The sequence below is a fragment of the Leptopilina boulardi genome, unplaced genomic scaffold (assembly GCF_019393585.1).
Source record: "Leptopilina boulardi isolate dan_hultmark-lab unplaced genomic scaffold, ZJU_Lbou_2.1 LbouV2_285, whole genome shotgun sequence".
NCBI lineage: Eukaryota > Metazoa > Arthropoda > Insecta > Hymenoptera > Figitidae > Leptopilina > Leptopilina boulardi.
In genome coordinates this window covers 1,033,005-1,047,770 of record NW_026137846.1, presented here as the reverse complement: position 1 = coordinate 1,047,770, position 14,766 = coordinate 1,033,005, and the positions used below count along the sequence as shown (strand labels likewise).

General features: G+C 29.4%; 2 protein-coding genes across 3 annotated transcripts in view; one reads left to right on the top strand and one right to left on the bottom strand.

Moving 5' to 3' along the window:
• LOC127282168 (tumor protein p53-inducible nuclear protein 2) overlaps positions 1–14,766 on the bottom strand; it is a 381,620-nt gene that overhangs the window by 56,013 nt on the left and 310,841 nt on the right. The window lies entirely within an intron of this gene.
• Positions 6,611–14,766, top strand: part of LOC127282165 (arfaptin-2) — a 101,152-nt gene continuing 92,996 nt past the window's right edge. Inside the window, exon 1 of one of the 2 annotated variants that reach the window (XM_051306279.1) lies at positions 6,611–6,932. Coding sequence is in view for 1 of the 2 variants with exons in the window: in XM_051306278.1 (XP_051162235.1) it covers positions 7,784–7,789 (6 nt within the window). In the remaining variant the exon portion in view is untranslated. Of the gene's footprint in view, positions 6,933–7,529; positions 7,790–14,766 lie in introns of those variants that run through there. The other variant, XM_051306278.1, reaches the window with a different exon arrangement.

The following is a 14,766-nucleotide window of genomic DNA, read 5'->3' as shown; positions in this document are numbered from 1 at the left end:
AGTGGCACGAAGTCCGTCCAACTTGTGGCAAGTTCGTTAGTTCGTGCCACTTGTTGGACAGACTCCGTGCCACTTGTGGAAAGTGGATTTTTTGAAGGGTTATTCACAAATATGTCAATTCCGTTGGATCCTGTTGCTATATATTTCGTCAGTGCTTTTTATTTCAATTTCATGTGAAGAAGAAGAAATGAATTTTATAAGATATTAGTAATATTAGCATATTAGTAAATGTCATCGTACAAACTTTTTATAGTAGCTTAATTTATTCTTATTATTGCATAAATAAGCACTCTAAATGTCTATATTAACCATTCCTAATAGTTATTTACACTAGAGTCTCCGAAGAGAGGACAGGAATAGTCTTGGACCTCTCTACGGAATTCGTCCTTGACGCCGAAAATTGTAAACACTCCAGGGCCGTATATCGTATCACAGAGATGTGTTTTTTTAACAGAATACATTCTATTACATACATAAAACACTGCGCGAGAAAGGTACACTAAAAACAAACGCTCCTGAGTTCACGTTCCTCTTTCTAATCCCGCCCATCTCTTCCCCCCTCACTCCTTACCGCGCCGCGTCACTACTTAGTCCTCTCTTCAAGGCCTTTCTCCAATAGGATCCTAAACTCTTGCGTTGCGTATGCATTGCGTCGGTTGCTATTGGCAACCAATGCTAAAATCAACGCGTCAGTCACGCAACGCAAAAGTTTAGGTTCCTATTGGAGAAAGGCCTTCAGAAGTCCTCTCTTGGGAGACTCCAGTGTATAACATATTTCGTCGATTAACGACAATATTTCACAAGGAACCGAAACGTAATCCAATCGTAACCCAATTCGGTTACAACTCGGTTTACCCAATCCGCCAGGGCTGGACTATAAGTAGATCCAATATTTGGTTCAAATCAAAGTTATATCGAATGAAAACAATCACTCAGAGATTGATTGAGCGATCAATTCATATATTCTATTTTACAAGAGACCAGAATGTTTTTGCTCATCTAGTTGTAAAAAAATAAACTTTTATGTGAAATAGCCAGCGATTTCTAATTTTTTTCAAATATATATATATAGAGTTAACACAGTGGTAAGAATAGGTTTTCAACATAAGTTGCTTTCTTATAACTAAATGTAAGGAAACTAGCTGACTATAAAATAAAAAATACAAATTTGAAGTAGGTACTTTAATAACATAGTCGTAGTCAATGACGCCTTTCCTTTTCTGTCCTTGTCTTACAAACGGGATTTCATATATATAATACGTACGTTAGAAAAGGACAAAAAAAAGTATAGGCCAGAAGAATCTTTTATGGTTTTATGGCTTTTCATTGCAAAATTTAAAATTGTTGCATTTGAAAAAAATAATTTTTAAATATTATATTTGTAATGTACATGACTTCTGAAAATGTCAGAAAAACATGCACGATAAATGCCAGTTTCACTGCATTCTACTCAACCACCAAAGTAGCTGAGCATGCGCATTAGCCATGTGCTGTCTCTTTCTCTCGCAAAAAGTGTGCGAGTAAGATCTGGCTGACGTATATCTCTCAAGCACCCCGGTAACACTCTTGAGTTGAAACTCAGACCAGATTTGACCGTTGCCACCGGTGGCGCTGGCTGTGTAGTGGGAACATTTCAATGAAAATTCATGGGATAACACACAAAAAGTTACTTCTCACTTATTAAAGTTTATTTAATCGTGTTTATTTGTGCATATAATTAATTTAGAAACTTTTAAACATATTTTATAATATAACTCACTTTAGAAAAGAGTGAAGTTTTTTATTTATAACGAAAAATATGTACCAATTCCTGGCGGGAAATTCAAATAAAACAAATTTTTATTATTATAAATTATTATTTTATTAATCGCTGATATTTATTCTATAATATTTTACAATATTTATAATAAATTGTTAAATACTTTTATTTGTGATATTTTATGAGTACATAATAATTACTTAATTTGAATTTCCTGCCAGGAATTGGTACATATTTTTCGTTATAAATAAAAAACTTCACTCTTTTCTAAAGTGAGTTATATTATAAAATATGTTTAAAAGTTTCTTAATTAATTATATGCACAAATAAACACGATTAAGGAAGTTCTCTCCCTCCAACGTCAGTCAAATCAATGCCCATTTAAGTTTTCATTTGTATCACGTAGTACTAGCTCAACGCTTGGCAACGTTGGATTATATTTCCCCCGTTCCGTTTCGTGTCGCCTGCTATTGTCTGATTTATTTTCGTTAAATAATAATAATAATAATATATTATTTTAAAAATCTTAATTTTTTATAAGCAAATTCAAATTATTATTCATTATTATGAATCTTTAAAGAATATACTATTATATGTATATACTACTTATATTACTTTCAAATTTCGCGCTTTTTCTATACCTAACCTACAAGACGCAACGTTGCCAAGCGTTGTGCTAAGTAATTTCTGATTGTCAAAATACGGTATTTTTTTAGACAAAATAATTAATTGTGAGTCTCCTAAGCCAGGTCTGATCAATTTTATTAAAAGTAAGTGAACATTGGCCATTAAACTTTATGTATATAAAGTTCCAGTAATATCTTTTCGTCAGATTTTTCCCAATTTGAGATTTCAGACCAAAAAATTCAATTTCCCATAAGAACCCGTGTTAAATGTGAAAAGAGAAAATTGTTTATATCTTTTGTCAAAATCCACCTAGACCTCTAAAAATTTAACTACATCTTCTTTAAACTATTATCTATCAGTTTATCAAGTTTGATAATTAACTCTTCGTCATTTCTGTTTGCGAGAGAACTTCCTTAAATAAACTTTAATAAGTGAGAAGTAACTTTTTGTGTGTTATCCCATGAATTTTCATTGAAATGTTCCCACTACACAGCCAGCGCCACCGGTGGCAACGGTCAAATCTGGTCTGAGTTTCAACTCAAGAGTGTTACCGGGGTGCTTGAGAGATATACGTCAGCCAGATCTTACTCGCACACTTTTTGCGAGAGAAAGAGACAGCACATGGCTAATGCGCATGCTCAGCTACTTTGGTGGTTGAGTAGAATGCAGTGAAACTGGCATTTATCGTGCATGTTTTTCTGACATTTTCAGAAGAAGCTCAATCAATCTCTGAGTGATTGTTTTCATTCGATATAACTTTGATTTGAACCAAATATTGGATCTACTTATAGTCCAGCCCTGGCGGATTGGGTAAACCGAGTTGTAACCGAATTGGGTTACGATTGGATTACGTTTCGGTTCCTTGTGAAATATTGTCGTTAATCGACGAAATATGTTATAAATAACTATTAGGAATGGTTAATAGACATTTAGAGTGCTTATTTATGCAATAATAAGAATAAATTAAGCTACTATAAAAAGTTTGTACGATGACATTTACTAATATGCTAATATTACTAATATCTTATAAAATTCATTTCTTCTTCTTCACATGAAATTGAAATAAAAAGCACTGACGAAATATATAGCAACAGGATCCAACGGAATTGTCATATTTGTGAATAACCCTTCAAAAAATCCACTTTCCACAAGTGGCACGGAGTCTGTCCAACAAGTGGCACGAACTAACGAACTTGCCACAAGTTGGACGGACTTCGTGCCACTTGTGGTACGAAACACCGCCACTTGCGTCCGAGACGCTCGTGAGCCGTACAGTACAGGCTTCCGTAGTATTTGTTACGATTGCAGTCATAGAACACCACAATAAGTGAGGTTTAGTCAAAGTCAGTAGTCAGATTTTTTATGAGGGTCGGAGCTGACACTTTTTTTTGGCCATAACATAAATCATTAAACCCTGTGACTATTTGTGATGTTAAATGACATTTCTTTCTATAAAATAGTTTGAAGATTCCTGACTTACTTCTCATGAATTTTGACTACAAACATTTAAAAATTAAATAAAATCAAATTAAATAATTCAGTGTCTTAAAATCATAAACCTAACTTTTTGTTCGCGATTGGTATCAATGCTTTGATGACGTCACTGCGCTTACGAACCAACGCGTCAGTCACGCAACGCAAAAACATTTAGGAACATATTGGAGAAAGGCCTTAACCCGTGACTAACTGATCGTAAATGCAGAATTCGGTTTTATGAAAATAAAAGATCTTTTAAAGGTGCTTTTATACCTCAAATAACGATCAGATGAACATTATTTCTGGACCGTGAAAATGCGTGAAAAGTGATTTTCACGGCGGGTATTTTTGAATTGTTTTAAACAAAAAATGTTTTTTTTAAGAAATATAATATTAAATAATTGTTTTAATATGTAAGAACACTTTAAAATAGTGATAGAAAGATGATTTGATTGAAAAATTTAGCAAATTTTACTTTAAAACGTTTCCTGATACAAGAAAGTATAAAATGACGATGTTTGTGAAATGATTTGTACAGTACTTCTTCCTTGTGAGTGCCTCTCAGAGTTTTGTTTATGTTATGTCGGTTCTTTTTAATTTGTAATAAATAATGAGTGCTGAAAATAAATCGGTAAGTTGAAATGTTTATCAAATAAATTTCAATTCAACTAATTGTTTCGAATAACTGCAAGAAACTTAATATACAGAAAGTATTTGAGAGATGCGTGGAAAATTGATTTATAACCTCAAATTCATACACATACTTTTTGTGTTTTTAAATATCAAGTTTTATAATTACTTATGATTTTCATAAGTAATTATAATTAATTTTCGAATCAAGTAGTTGAATTTAAAATTACTTAATAAACATTTCAACTTACCGATTTATTTTCAGTACTCATTATTTATTACAAGTTAAAAAGAACCGACATAACATAAACAAAACTCTGAGAGACACTCACAAGGAAGAAGCACTGTACAAACCATTTCACAAACATCGTCATTTTACACTTTCTTGTAGCAGAAAACGTTTTAAAGCAAAATTTGCTAAATTTTTCAATCAAATCATCTTCCTATCACTATTTTAAAGTGTTCTTACATATTAAAACAATTATTTAATATTATATTTCTTAAAAAAACATTTTTTGTTTAAAACAATTCAAAAATACCCGCCGTGAAAATGACTTTTCACGCATTTTCACGGTCCAGAAATAATGTTCATCTGATCGAAATTGGAGGTATAAAAGCACCTTTACATTTGATGTCATTTCTTTTTTTAAAACAGGGTAATAACAATAAAATAATTATACTGGGTTTACAATCAAAACAAATAAGCATCGTCAAAGCTTCCGTGAGATACGGAGCAGGCTACGAGGCACGCACGAGTAGGTCGATTCAATCGTGCCTTGATATGTGGCTCGAAACGCGAGTCTAGTGTTCTAAAGACAGTAAATTACGTCAAGAAGAGAAAGAAGATTACGGTAATTTACCGGTAAATTACCGGATCGTTTTTTCTCTGAGAATTTTTACTTATACTTTTATCCTTGTCTGACACGTGCGTTGTCATGACAACGTGTATGACGAGGATAAAAGTACAGACATATGTTCCTGACTGTACAATTATTATTATAATGAAAAATATCTTTGTTACAATATATAATATATATATTAATATTGATATAATATTACATTATTATATTGAATCAGGTACATTTATATGCCTGCACTTTTATCCTTGTCTAACACACATCCCAAGTAGCACGATATATCAACCAGATGTCACGGTGATATCACCGGGGAATGTCACCGTGACATCAGGAAAATGTCAAAATGTCCGCCTTACGGTGATATCACACGGTGACATCGAGGTGATATCATGGTGACATCAAGGTGATATCACAGTCATATCACGGTGATATCATGGTGATATCACCGTGATATCATGTTGATATTTTACAGGGACTTAAAATTTTTAATAATTTAGAAAATAATAATAAATAAAAAAAATAATAAAAATAATAAAAAAAATAGTAAAAAATAATAATTTTTAAAAAATTTTAAATCCCTGTAAAATATCAACATGATATCACGGTGATATCAGCATGATATCACCGTGATATGACTGTGATATCACCTTGATGTCACCATGATATCACCACGATGTCACCGTGTGATATCACCGTAAGGCGGACATTTTGACATTTTCCTGATGTCACGGTGACATTCCCCGGTGATATCACCGTAACATCTGGTTGATATATCGTGCTACTTGGGATGTTGCCATGACGACGCACGTGTTAGACAAGGATAAAAGTGCAGGCATATATACCCGACTGTCATCTTGTCAGTAAGAACACAGAGAAAATTAGGGTGCAGTCCCATGGAGCAGATTAGCAGATTAGACGTTGACCAATAAAAAGCAGTCTCTAACGGAAATGCAAAATTTGCCGCGAGAGACTAACTTTTGATTGGCTGAAATCTATTCTGCTAATCTGCTCCATGGGACTGCACCATTACAGTCTATTATATTCATTGTTCAAATTATTCATTTAATAACATGTCGGTCGTTTATTTATAACTTACATACTATAAAAATACATATTTAAATTTAAAAAAGGCAATTATCAATCACTTAAATGAATATTCTCATAAATTCTCTTTTTTTCGGTAATTTACCGCAATTTTCTTTCTTACCTTCTCGGGTTTCAATTTTACCGAGAATTTTAAAACACTACGCGAGTCAGTGCTTAGTGGTGGCGCATAGAAGCTTCCGTACTTCATAAATTAGGGCGTATAGGCGCTCCGTACTCTATTCTTCTTGTTGTAGATATTGTAGGTACAAATTCTTCCATGTTTTGTTCTGCAGGGTAGAAATTTTTGATAGGTTTATCAAAGAATTATTTACCAATTTGTAAATAGCATCTTTTAATGATGATCTTTTTGATCTAATGAGTTAACATTAGATAAAAATATTTACTAATTTAAAAGTTTTGTATTTGAAATGTTTACCATATTGATTTAACAGAAAATACTGAAAGTATATTAAAACTTAAATTCACAGATTGGAAAGGTTTGTATTAGTAATTTTCTAAGCATGTTGACAGTAGAAAGAACTATATTTATTAAAAATTATGAACAGTACAACAAATTTTGTTCTTCGAAGATTAATTTTTCATTCATTAAGTTGTTAAATTAGTATGAATTTTAGCCTACCTTAATTATTACAAAACAGAATCTAAGTTATAAATATATATATATATCTACATTATTATTTTTTATTACAAATTATTACACTTCCTATTAATTGCATACAATTATAAAAATGTGTAACTTAATGCGACAAGTTTATAAAACTGTGTTTCAAAAATGTTTATAAGGTTATGTTACATATTTATATCCAATTATGTTATATAGTATAAAATACCCTGCGTCTATTTGTCCGACTAGACGGACAAAATAATTTTTGATAATTTTGTCCGTCTACGTAAATTTTAAGGAAACCTTGGAGGAAGGGGGGGGGGTCGGAAATGCCCGAAAGTATTCTGCGGACAAAGTCGGGTGGCTATAGACGGACGTTTAGACGTTTTTTGATGTCCGTCTAGCCGGACGTTTAGACACTTTGTATAAAATAAGTAAAAATTAGGCAAGTACACAATGAGTCAGGATGAGGTGGGAAAAAACGCCCAAAACTCGACAATTTTCTTTAAAATTTTTATTATGTTTATAGCAATTTACATAAGTCAAAGTAAATTTTTGCCAATTTCTATTGTGTTTAATAAAATATTATTGATTCTACAGAACTTTGAATTTTAATTTGATAATAAAATGTGAGTTCGTTTTATGAGCGAAATAATCAATATTCAGTTTAAAATTGATAAAGATTCTATAAAATTTTGCATTTGATTCTTGATCTGGGTGAATATGCAAGTAAGTTATAAAAAAACATTTCAAAAAAAGTTATATTCAATATTTTACATGATCTTATTATTCGCAGGTGCATGCTATCCACTTTTGCCAGAATACTAACCCAGAGTTAGTATTTTTTTACTTACTTAATTTGAATTTTGACAATTTTGATTTAAAAAATCAAAATGGTAATATGTCATTAAAAATAAAAACCGCTGCCAAGTTGAAGTATGAACTTTTTGTGTTCATTTCATAAACACTTTGCTTCCTCATAGAGATTTTTTGTTATTAATTTATGGTAACTTATTTAGTATTATAATAATTTTAAAACGGTGTTATGTTGTATATTATGGTGGCCCAAAAATACACATGAAAATTTATTTTTTAGAATTTTCTTGCTGCCGCTCCCTAGAATTGTTCCAAATAGTAGAAAAAGAAATCCCTAATTCTTTATTTAAAAATCGATCAATATTTAATGGTGCTGCCAGGCCTTTGAAGTTACCCATGTATTTTATATGGGGAAAAGCTGCTTTTTCGTAAAATTGCAATAATTTCGTTAAAACTTAATATTTTTTAATCGGCCAACGATATTTTTCTTCAAGAGTGTTCAAATTATAAAGTTCTAATAATTATTTAAAAAAAAATTAAATCAACTATTTTTTACAAGGCAGCAAAAAATCCCATAAATGCAAAAAAAGGTAAAATACATGTTTAAAAGTGTTTCAAATGATTTTATCGATATTTTTCGCATAGGTTTTTTTACTGAGAAAAAATTTGTTAAAACCAAAGTTGTTAAAAAAATTTTTCTCAGTAAAAAATATAACACAGAAAAAAAGTCTTACTCCGAACATAGTCTAATTTTTTATTTTGATTAGAAAGTAGCCGATAACTAATATTAATCACAAATAATGGTCTAAAAATAAGCCGTTGAGGTCTTAATAAAAAACGAGATATTAATATGAAAAATATTTAGTTCTATTAGATTCAAAACAAGCCTTTGTGGTCTTGGACTCAATACAAAATTTGATTTGTTAGAAATGAGAAGTTAAAAGTCTTCAATCAAGCCCATGAGGTCTAAATACTATTGAGTCATGGACGCCTTTCCAAAAATGTGACGCGTCTATAGTTAATCGGAACTAAAAGAATTAATTCCAAAGACTCACATCTTTATTCCTGTATAAAAAATTTAAAAACTATGTTTATAAAACATTTTCATATCATGAATTGTTTGTGTCCTATAAATTCAGCTTAAATTGTTATGAGTGTGAAAATAATGTTATATATACAACATAATTTTATTACAATTTTCTCACAAATATAAAAATATATAAATTGTATACAAAAATAAATTGGTCTCTCTATGTTATATATATATATATATATATAAAGTATGATTTATATCAATAACATGTTGTTTGATGTTTCAAAACTTGTGTAAAAGTTTCAATAATATGGTGTTGACATATGGTCATGGTTCAATAACATATGGTTATGTTACCTAATTTTTATACCGCGCAGTGGCTGGATTTAAGCCCAGGTTCTGGCTTGTGGCTACTTTCTATTACGAAAGGCAGCTTATTGTTAGCCCCTACAGTGGGCTTAAAGTAAGACTTATTCTATGAGCGAGTTAGAAACTATATCAGTCTGGTTTGTGTCCCATATTGAAACTAGCTTCTATTCGGGTTTGAAACAAAACTTATTTTTTCCTGTGAACAAATGCGAAAAATATCGATAAAATCATTTGAAGCACTTATAAACATGTATTTTACCTTTGATGACAATTAATAAAATTATATTAACAAGAAACCGAAAGAATAGAGGGATTTCGTGCTCATCGTTAACTGCATTTGGTAGCATCTGAAGTACTAAACTTATGTTCAGTATAAACATTCATACTTCTAATTATAGGTTAGTAATGTAGGATCATATTCTATAGATAGTAAACTAATTTTAAAAGCAAAAAAAAAGTTAAAAAAAATTTTTTTTACACGAGTTTCTCTTCTTAAGGGGTTACACCACTTTGACTCGACAAAAAATATGCTTTTTCAACAATTTTTATTGAAGAATAGAAATTTTTTTAAGAAAATTAAAATACAGTAGGGTATTATACTACTCTTGAACTGCAAAAAAAAATATTTTTTTTTTTTGGCATTAATATTTCAAAAAATCTGTACGTATTTCGCTAGATAATTCAGGGTGGCCACATGTCAGTAAAGTCAGGGAAATCTCAGGGAAAAAATTATTTGTCAAGGGAAAAAAATTTATTGTCAGGGAGATTATAGAAATTGACAAGGCCATGTCTATTACAAAAAGACATTATAAGCACCATACAGTACACGAACAGTTTCTCTAAGAGACTATTCTGATTAGTTGGTTATATTTCGAACATGAATAACGAGACATGCTAAATATTCTGCAGTTGTAAATTGTGTAATGACAGTCGAACGCGATTATTGTTGAAATATAATGACACTCTATCATATTCAACCATTGAATCGATCGATATTTTGTATTTGGGTTCACCAACTTCCCTCCCTGTGATCTAAAGTCTTTTGTTAATTTTAACTAATAAATTAACTGGCGTCCGCGTGCAAATTATTTTATTTTATTATCGTCAAATAGAGCCCAAGCAACTCGGAATCTTATAATTGTAACTTTGATCATTTATTCTTGACCTTGACATACTCAGGTCTAAACTTGCCTCATGTATGCAGCGACATACCGGGAATAACGACGATTTATTTTCATAATTTTTTCTCGTCGATTTTAATTGTATATATTATTTTGTGTAAATTATATTTTTGAATTGTTGAAATATTTTAATTGTGTTTAGTTCGTAATTCTGTTGACAGTTGGACTGAACAATATATTGAAAAAATTGATAATTTTTTCGAAATTTTTTATGACTTTATTTATTTATTTGAATGTTTACTTTCGAACAATTTTTGAACATTTTTTTACAATTGTTTATAAAAAAAATTTTTTTTTGAATGTTTACTTTCGAAAAATTTTGAACATTTTTTTAGAATTGTTTATAAAAAAAAATTTTTTTTGAGTGTAAATTGACAAAAATTTCGTAAAATTTTTTTATTTTGGAAATTTTATTATTGTGACGTATATTTTAAAGTGTCGGGCAACCAACTTCCCTCCCTGTGATCTAAAGTCTTTTGTTAATTTTAATTAATAAATTAATTGGCGTCCGCGTGCAAATTATTTTATTTTATTAAAAACAACTCGGAACCCGGTCGCGCTGGCTGTGGAATAATCTTATAATTGTCACTTTGATCATTTATTCTTATTTAATTATATTTTCTTTTAAATAACAAGTTATTCCGTCTGAAGTTTATATAGGGCTCGGTAGATGCTGAATTACGTCAGCTCACAGTTGGTAGCTTCAGAATTGCAATGAAACAAACAATGACTAGTGACATTAAAAATTGTTAAAAAATAATTTGTTTAAACAAATTATTATAAACAAATAGAAAAAATTAATTAATATAAAAATTCTAAGAACGCCATTCGATATGGAATGTGGTGCACCCATCTGAGCCCATAATAAGACACATGGAAATATTTGCAATACCAAATTTGGAAACAGGACTGCGGTCCAAACAATTACTTTGACGTAAAAAATTGTTTAAAAAATAATTTGTTTAAACAAATTGTTATAAACAAATAGAAACAAGTTGTAAATTCAGATGTTCATTACATGAACATTTTGCTTCCTCTTTACGATCAGCAAAAAAATTTGCTTCCTCGTGGAGAAAGCAAAATTTTATAGCCAAAATATGAATTTTTGATTTTTTAACTTTCATTAATTCTTTAAATTTACCTCAAATGTATACTTTATATATATCGGTCGATTCGTCTTGACGTAAGGAATATGATTTTATTATATATAACCTTAAATTTTTCTATTTAAAAATTTTTTCGATTACAAAAAAATTTTTGGAAAAAAGACGATAAAAATTTTTTTTTTTTGGGTATTTTTCAAAATCCTTTGGTCAGATTTGAGATATTAATATGATAAATGAGTCTACCAACCAAATTCCTCGGTTAAGTTCCAGAAAATTATAGTAGTAAATTTCCCGGAAAAGTGCAGAGGAAATTTAATAAAATTTTAAATAGCTAGTTTCCAAGAATTTTCTCTCAAATTATCCCCGTTATTATTATTTTATTATTAAACTATTATTTATTTATATAATATCTTTTTAAATTTATTTATTATTGAAGTTAATAAACATAAAAATAATATTTATAAATTTAATGAAAATAAAAAAGAATTACTTATTTCATTTCTTTCTTACATTATTGCCTTGCCTTCTGTTTATTTATTCACAACGTTAGCGCAGAAACTATTGGAAATAAATTTGGAGGGACTGGGGATTGAACCCGGGTTCGCGCGCATAAAGAGACAACCTAACCAACTAACCTAACTAATGAAGTGTGAATGGAAAAAAAAATCATTCCCTTAAGCTGCAAGTGATCTCCCATTGGTTAACACGTGGTTGACTAAAACGGCGGGCTAATTCAAAAGTGGTTCCAAAGAAACACTAGAATATTCACATTATAAAAATTAATTCAATTATCATATAATCTAAAAAGTTCATTATAATAAATTTTTAAAACTGAAAATTATGAAAAAATAGATTTTTTAATCAAAAATAGTGTTAAAAAAAATAATTTTTTTAGCAAAAATAGTGGTCAAAAAATTTATTTTTTATTAAAAATATCGGTGAAAAAAATTAATATTTAAATATTTAATTAAATATTTAATTTAATTATTATTTAATTAAAAATATTGTTGAAAAACATTAATTTTTTTAATCAAAAATGTTGTTAAATAAAATGAATTTTATTGGCCAAAAATATTAGTGAAAAGAAATTAATTCTTTTTATAAAAAATATTGCTGAAAAAAATTAATTTTTTAATCTAAAATATTGTTGAGAAAAAATAATTTTTTTAATAAAAAAAAAATTAAAAAAATTAATGTCATTCAACAATATTTTTTTGATAAAAAAATTAATTTTTTCCAGCAATATTTTTTATAAAAACAATTAACTTCTTTTCCGTATTATTCTTTACCAATAAAATTAATTTTATTCAGCAATATTTTTGATTAAAAAATTAAATTTTTTCAACATTGTTTTTGTAACAAAAATTAAAATTTTCAACAATATTTTTGATTAAAAATTTAATTTGTCAATAATATCTTTGATTAAAAAATTAATTTTTTTCAATAATATTTTTGATTAAAAAAATTAATATCTTTTAACAATATTTTTGATAAAAAAATTAATTTTTTTTCAGTAATATTTTTTATAAAAAGAATTAGGGTCAGTTTTGGTAAATGGGAACAAAATCGCTATTTTTCACATACAAAATTCAAGTGAATTTATGAATGGAGTCATAAGGAATAAGAAAAAATTTTAGTATGATTTTTAAGTCTGTTTTCTTTGAAATGCGAAAAAAAATACTGAAACAGTTTGACTTTGATTTTCAAGTTTTTATGCATTGAGCGATAACTTGACTTAACTTGCTGGCAATTGTTAACCGAGGAAGTTAACAGGAAGCTACCAAGGGAAACTGCCGAACCTAAGACATTATTAGATTTAGGGAAGTACACAGGAAGTTACCCGTGGAAATTTCCAAAGTTACCTTGGACATTTTCCTGGAAATAATGGTGCTATGTGGGTCCACTGTTTAAACTCTGTAAACTATTTTTTAGGGTTACTGCAAACGTCTCTATTGATTATTATAAATAAATAATTATTTTGACGTGATGGAAGGTTTACGTTGCCAGATTCGTATTCAGCACATCAAAAACTACGGGAAATAACTTCTTGATCTCTGACAACAGAAATTTTATTTTTGTTGCAGGCTTGTGCTGTTATAAATAAATAATTAATAAATTTATTTTAATATGTAATTAAAATTAAATAACATTGTTGATATTTCACAATGAATCCGGGAAAATATTAGCTTTTTTCCTAAGAGGATACATTGCATATAGAATCATCACACTGTGTGCTCCACGCTAGATAGCTCGTCGCGCCATGTTGCGCGACGGTAGTTTTCATTAAATTACTCTAAAACTACATTTTTTTAAAATCTGCAAAAAAATATGTTAAAGGGAACATTATAAGGTATTTTTAAAAAAAATTAAAGTGTTCACTTCAAAAAATCACCTCAAAAAAAATTTTGAAAATTTCAAAATTGATATTTTTGAAAAAAAATTTGATCATTAAAATGGGTTCAGTAGTTTTCAAGAGAAATAGGTTTTTTGATTTTTCTTTCCCCCTACATAACTCCCCCAAAAATGCGTATTAAGGGTTCATACTTGCAGGATTTTTTGTTCATTGGGGTACCAATATTTGGTTCCAATTTGAATTAATTAGCTGCGGGGGCACTTTTTGCATGCTTAACCCCCTACACCCTTTAAAAAAAATAGGGGTAAAGACCCCAAAAACGTGTTTTTGAGGGATTTCAGTATTTATTTTCTACGCATATAGGTCTTAAAGTTTACGATTTAATTTAAACCTATATAGAATTCTCTAGCACGTAAGGTGAAGAGAAAAATATTGAAAACCTTCAAAAACACGTTTTCGACGTCTTTATTCCCGTTTTTTTTAAATATAAAATTTTTTTATTTTATGCATATGGGTCTTAAAATGTAGGAATTAAGTTTTAATTTAAACCTATATAAAACACTGAGAAAAAGAATTTCGTAATAATAAGATAATAATTTAGTTGAGTATTTTTAGTTGGCGTAACTAAAATATGGTTGTCACAATAGAATAGAAAGTGTCAATAAATCGGGAAGTTTAGTTGGCTCTACCAAAAAATATATTTGCAGCTTTCATATTAACAAACTAAATAGTTTGGTTCCCAGTACTAAATCGCTGGCATGCTGAATTGCGCACGCGCTGTTCTGGTAAATATGGGGTCGTTCGCGTCGGGAAGTTTCAGTGTTAAAGTTTTTCAGATATTTTTTTAA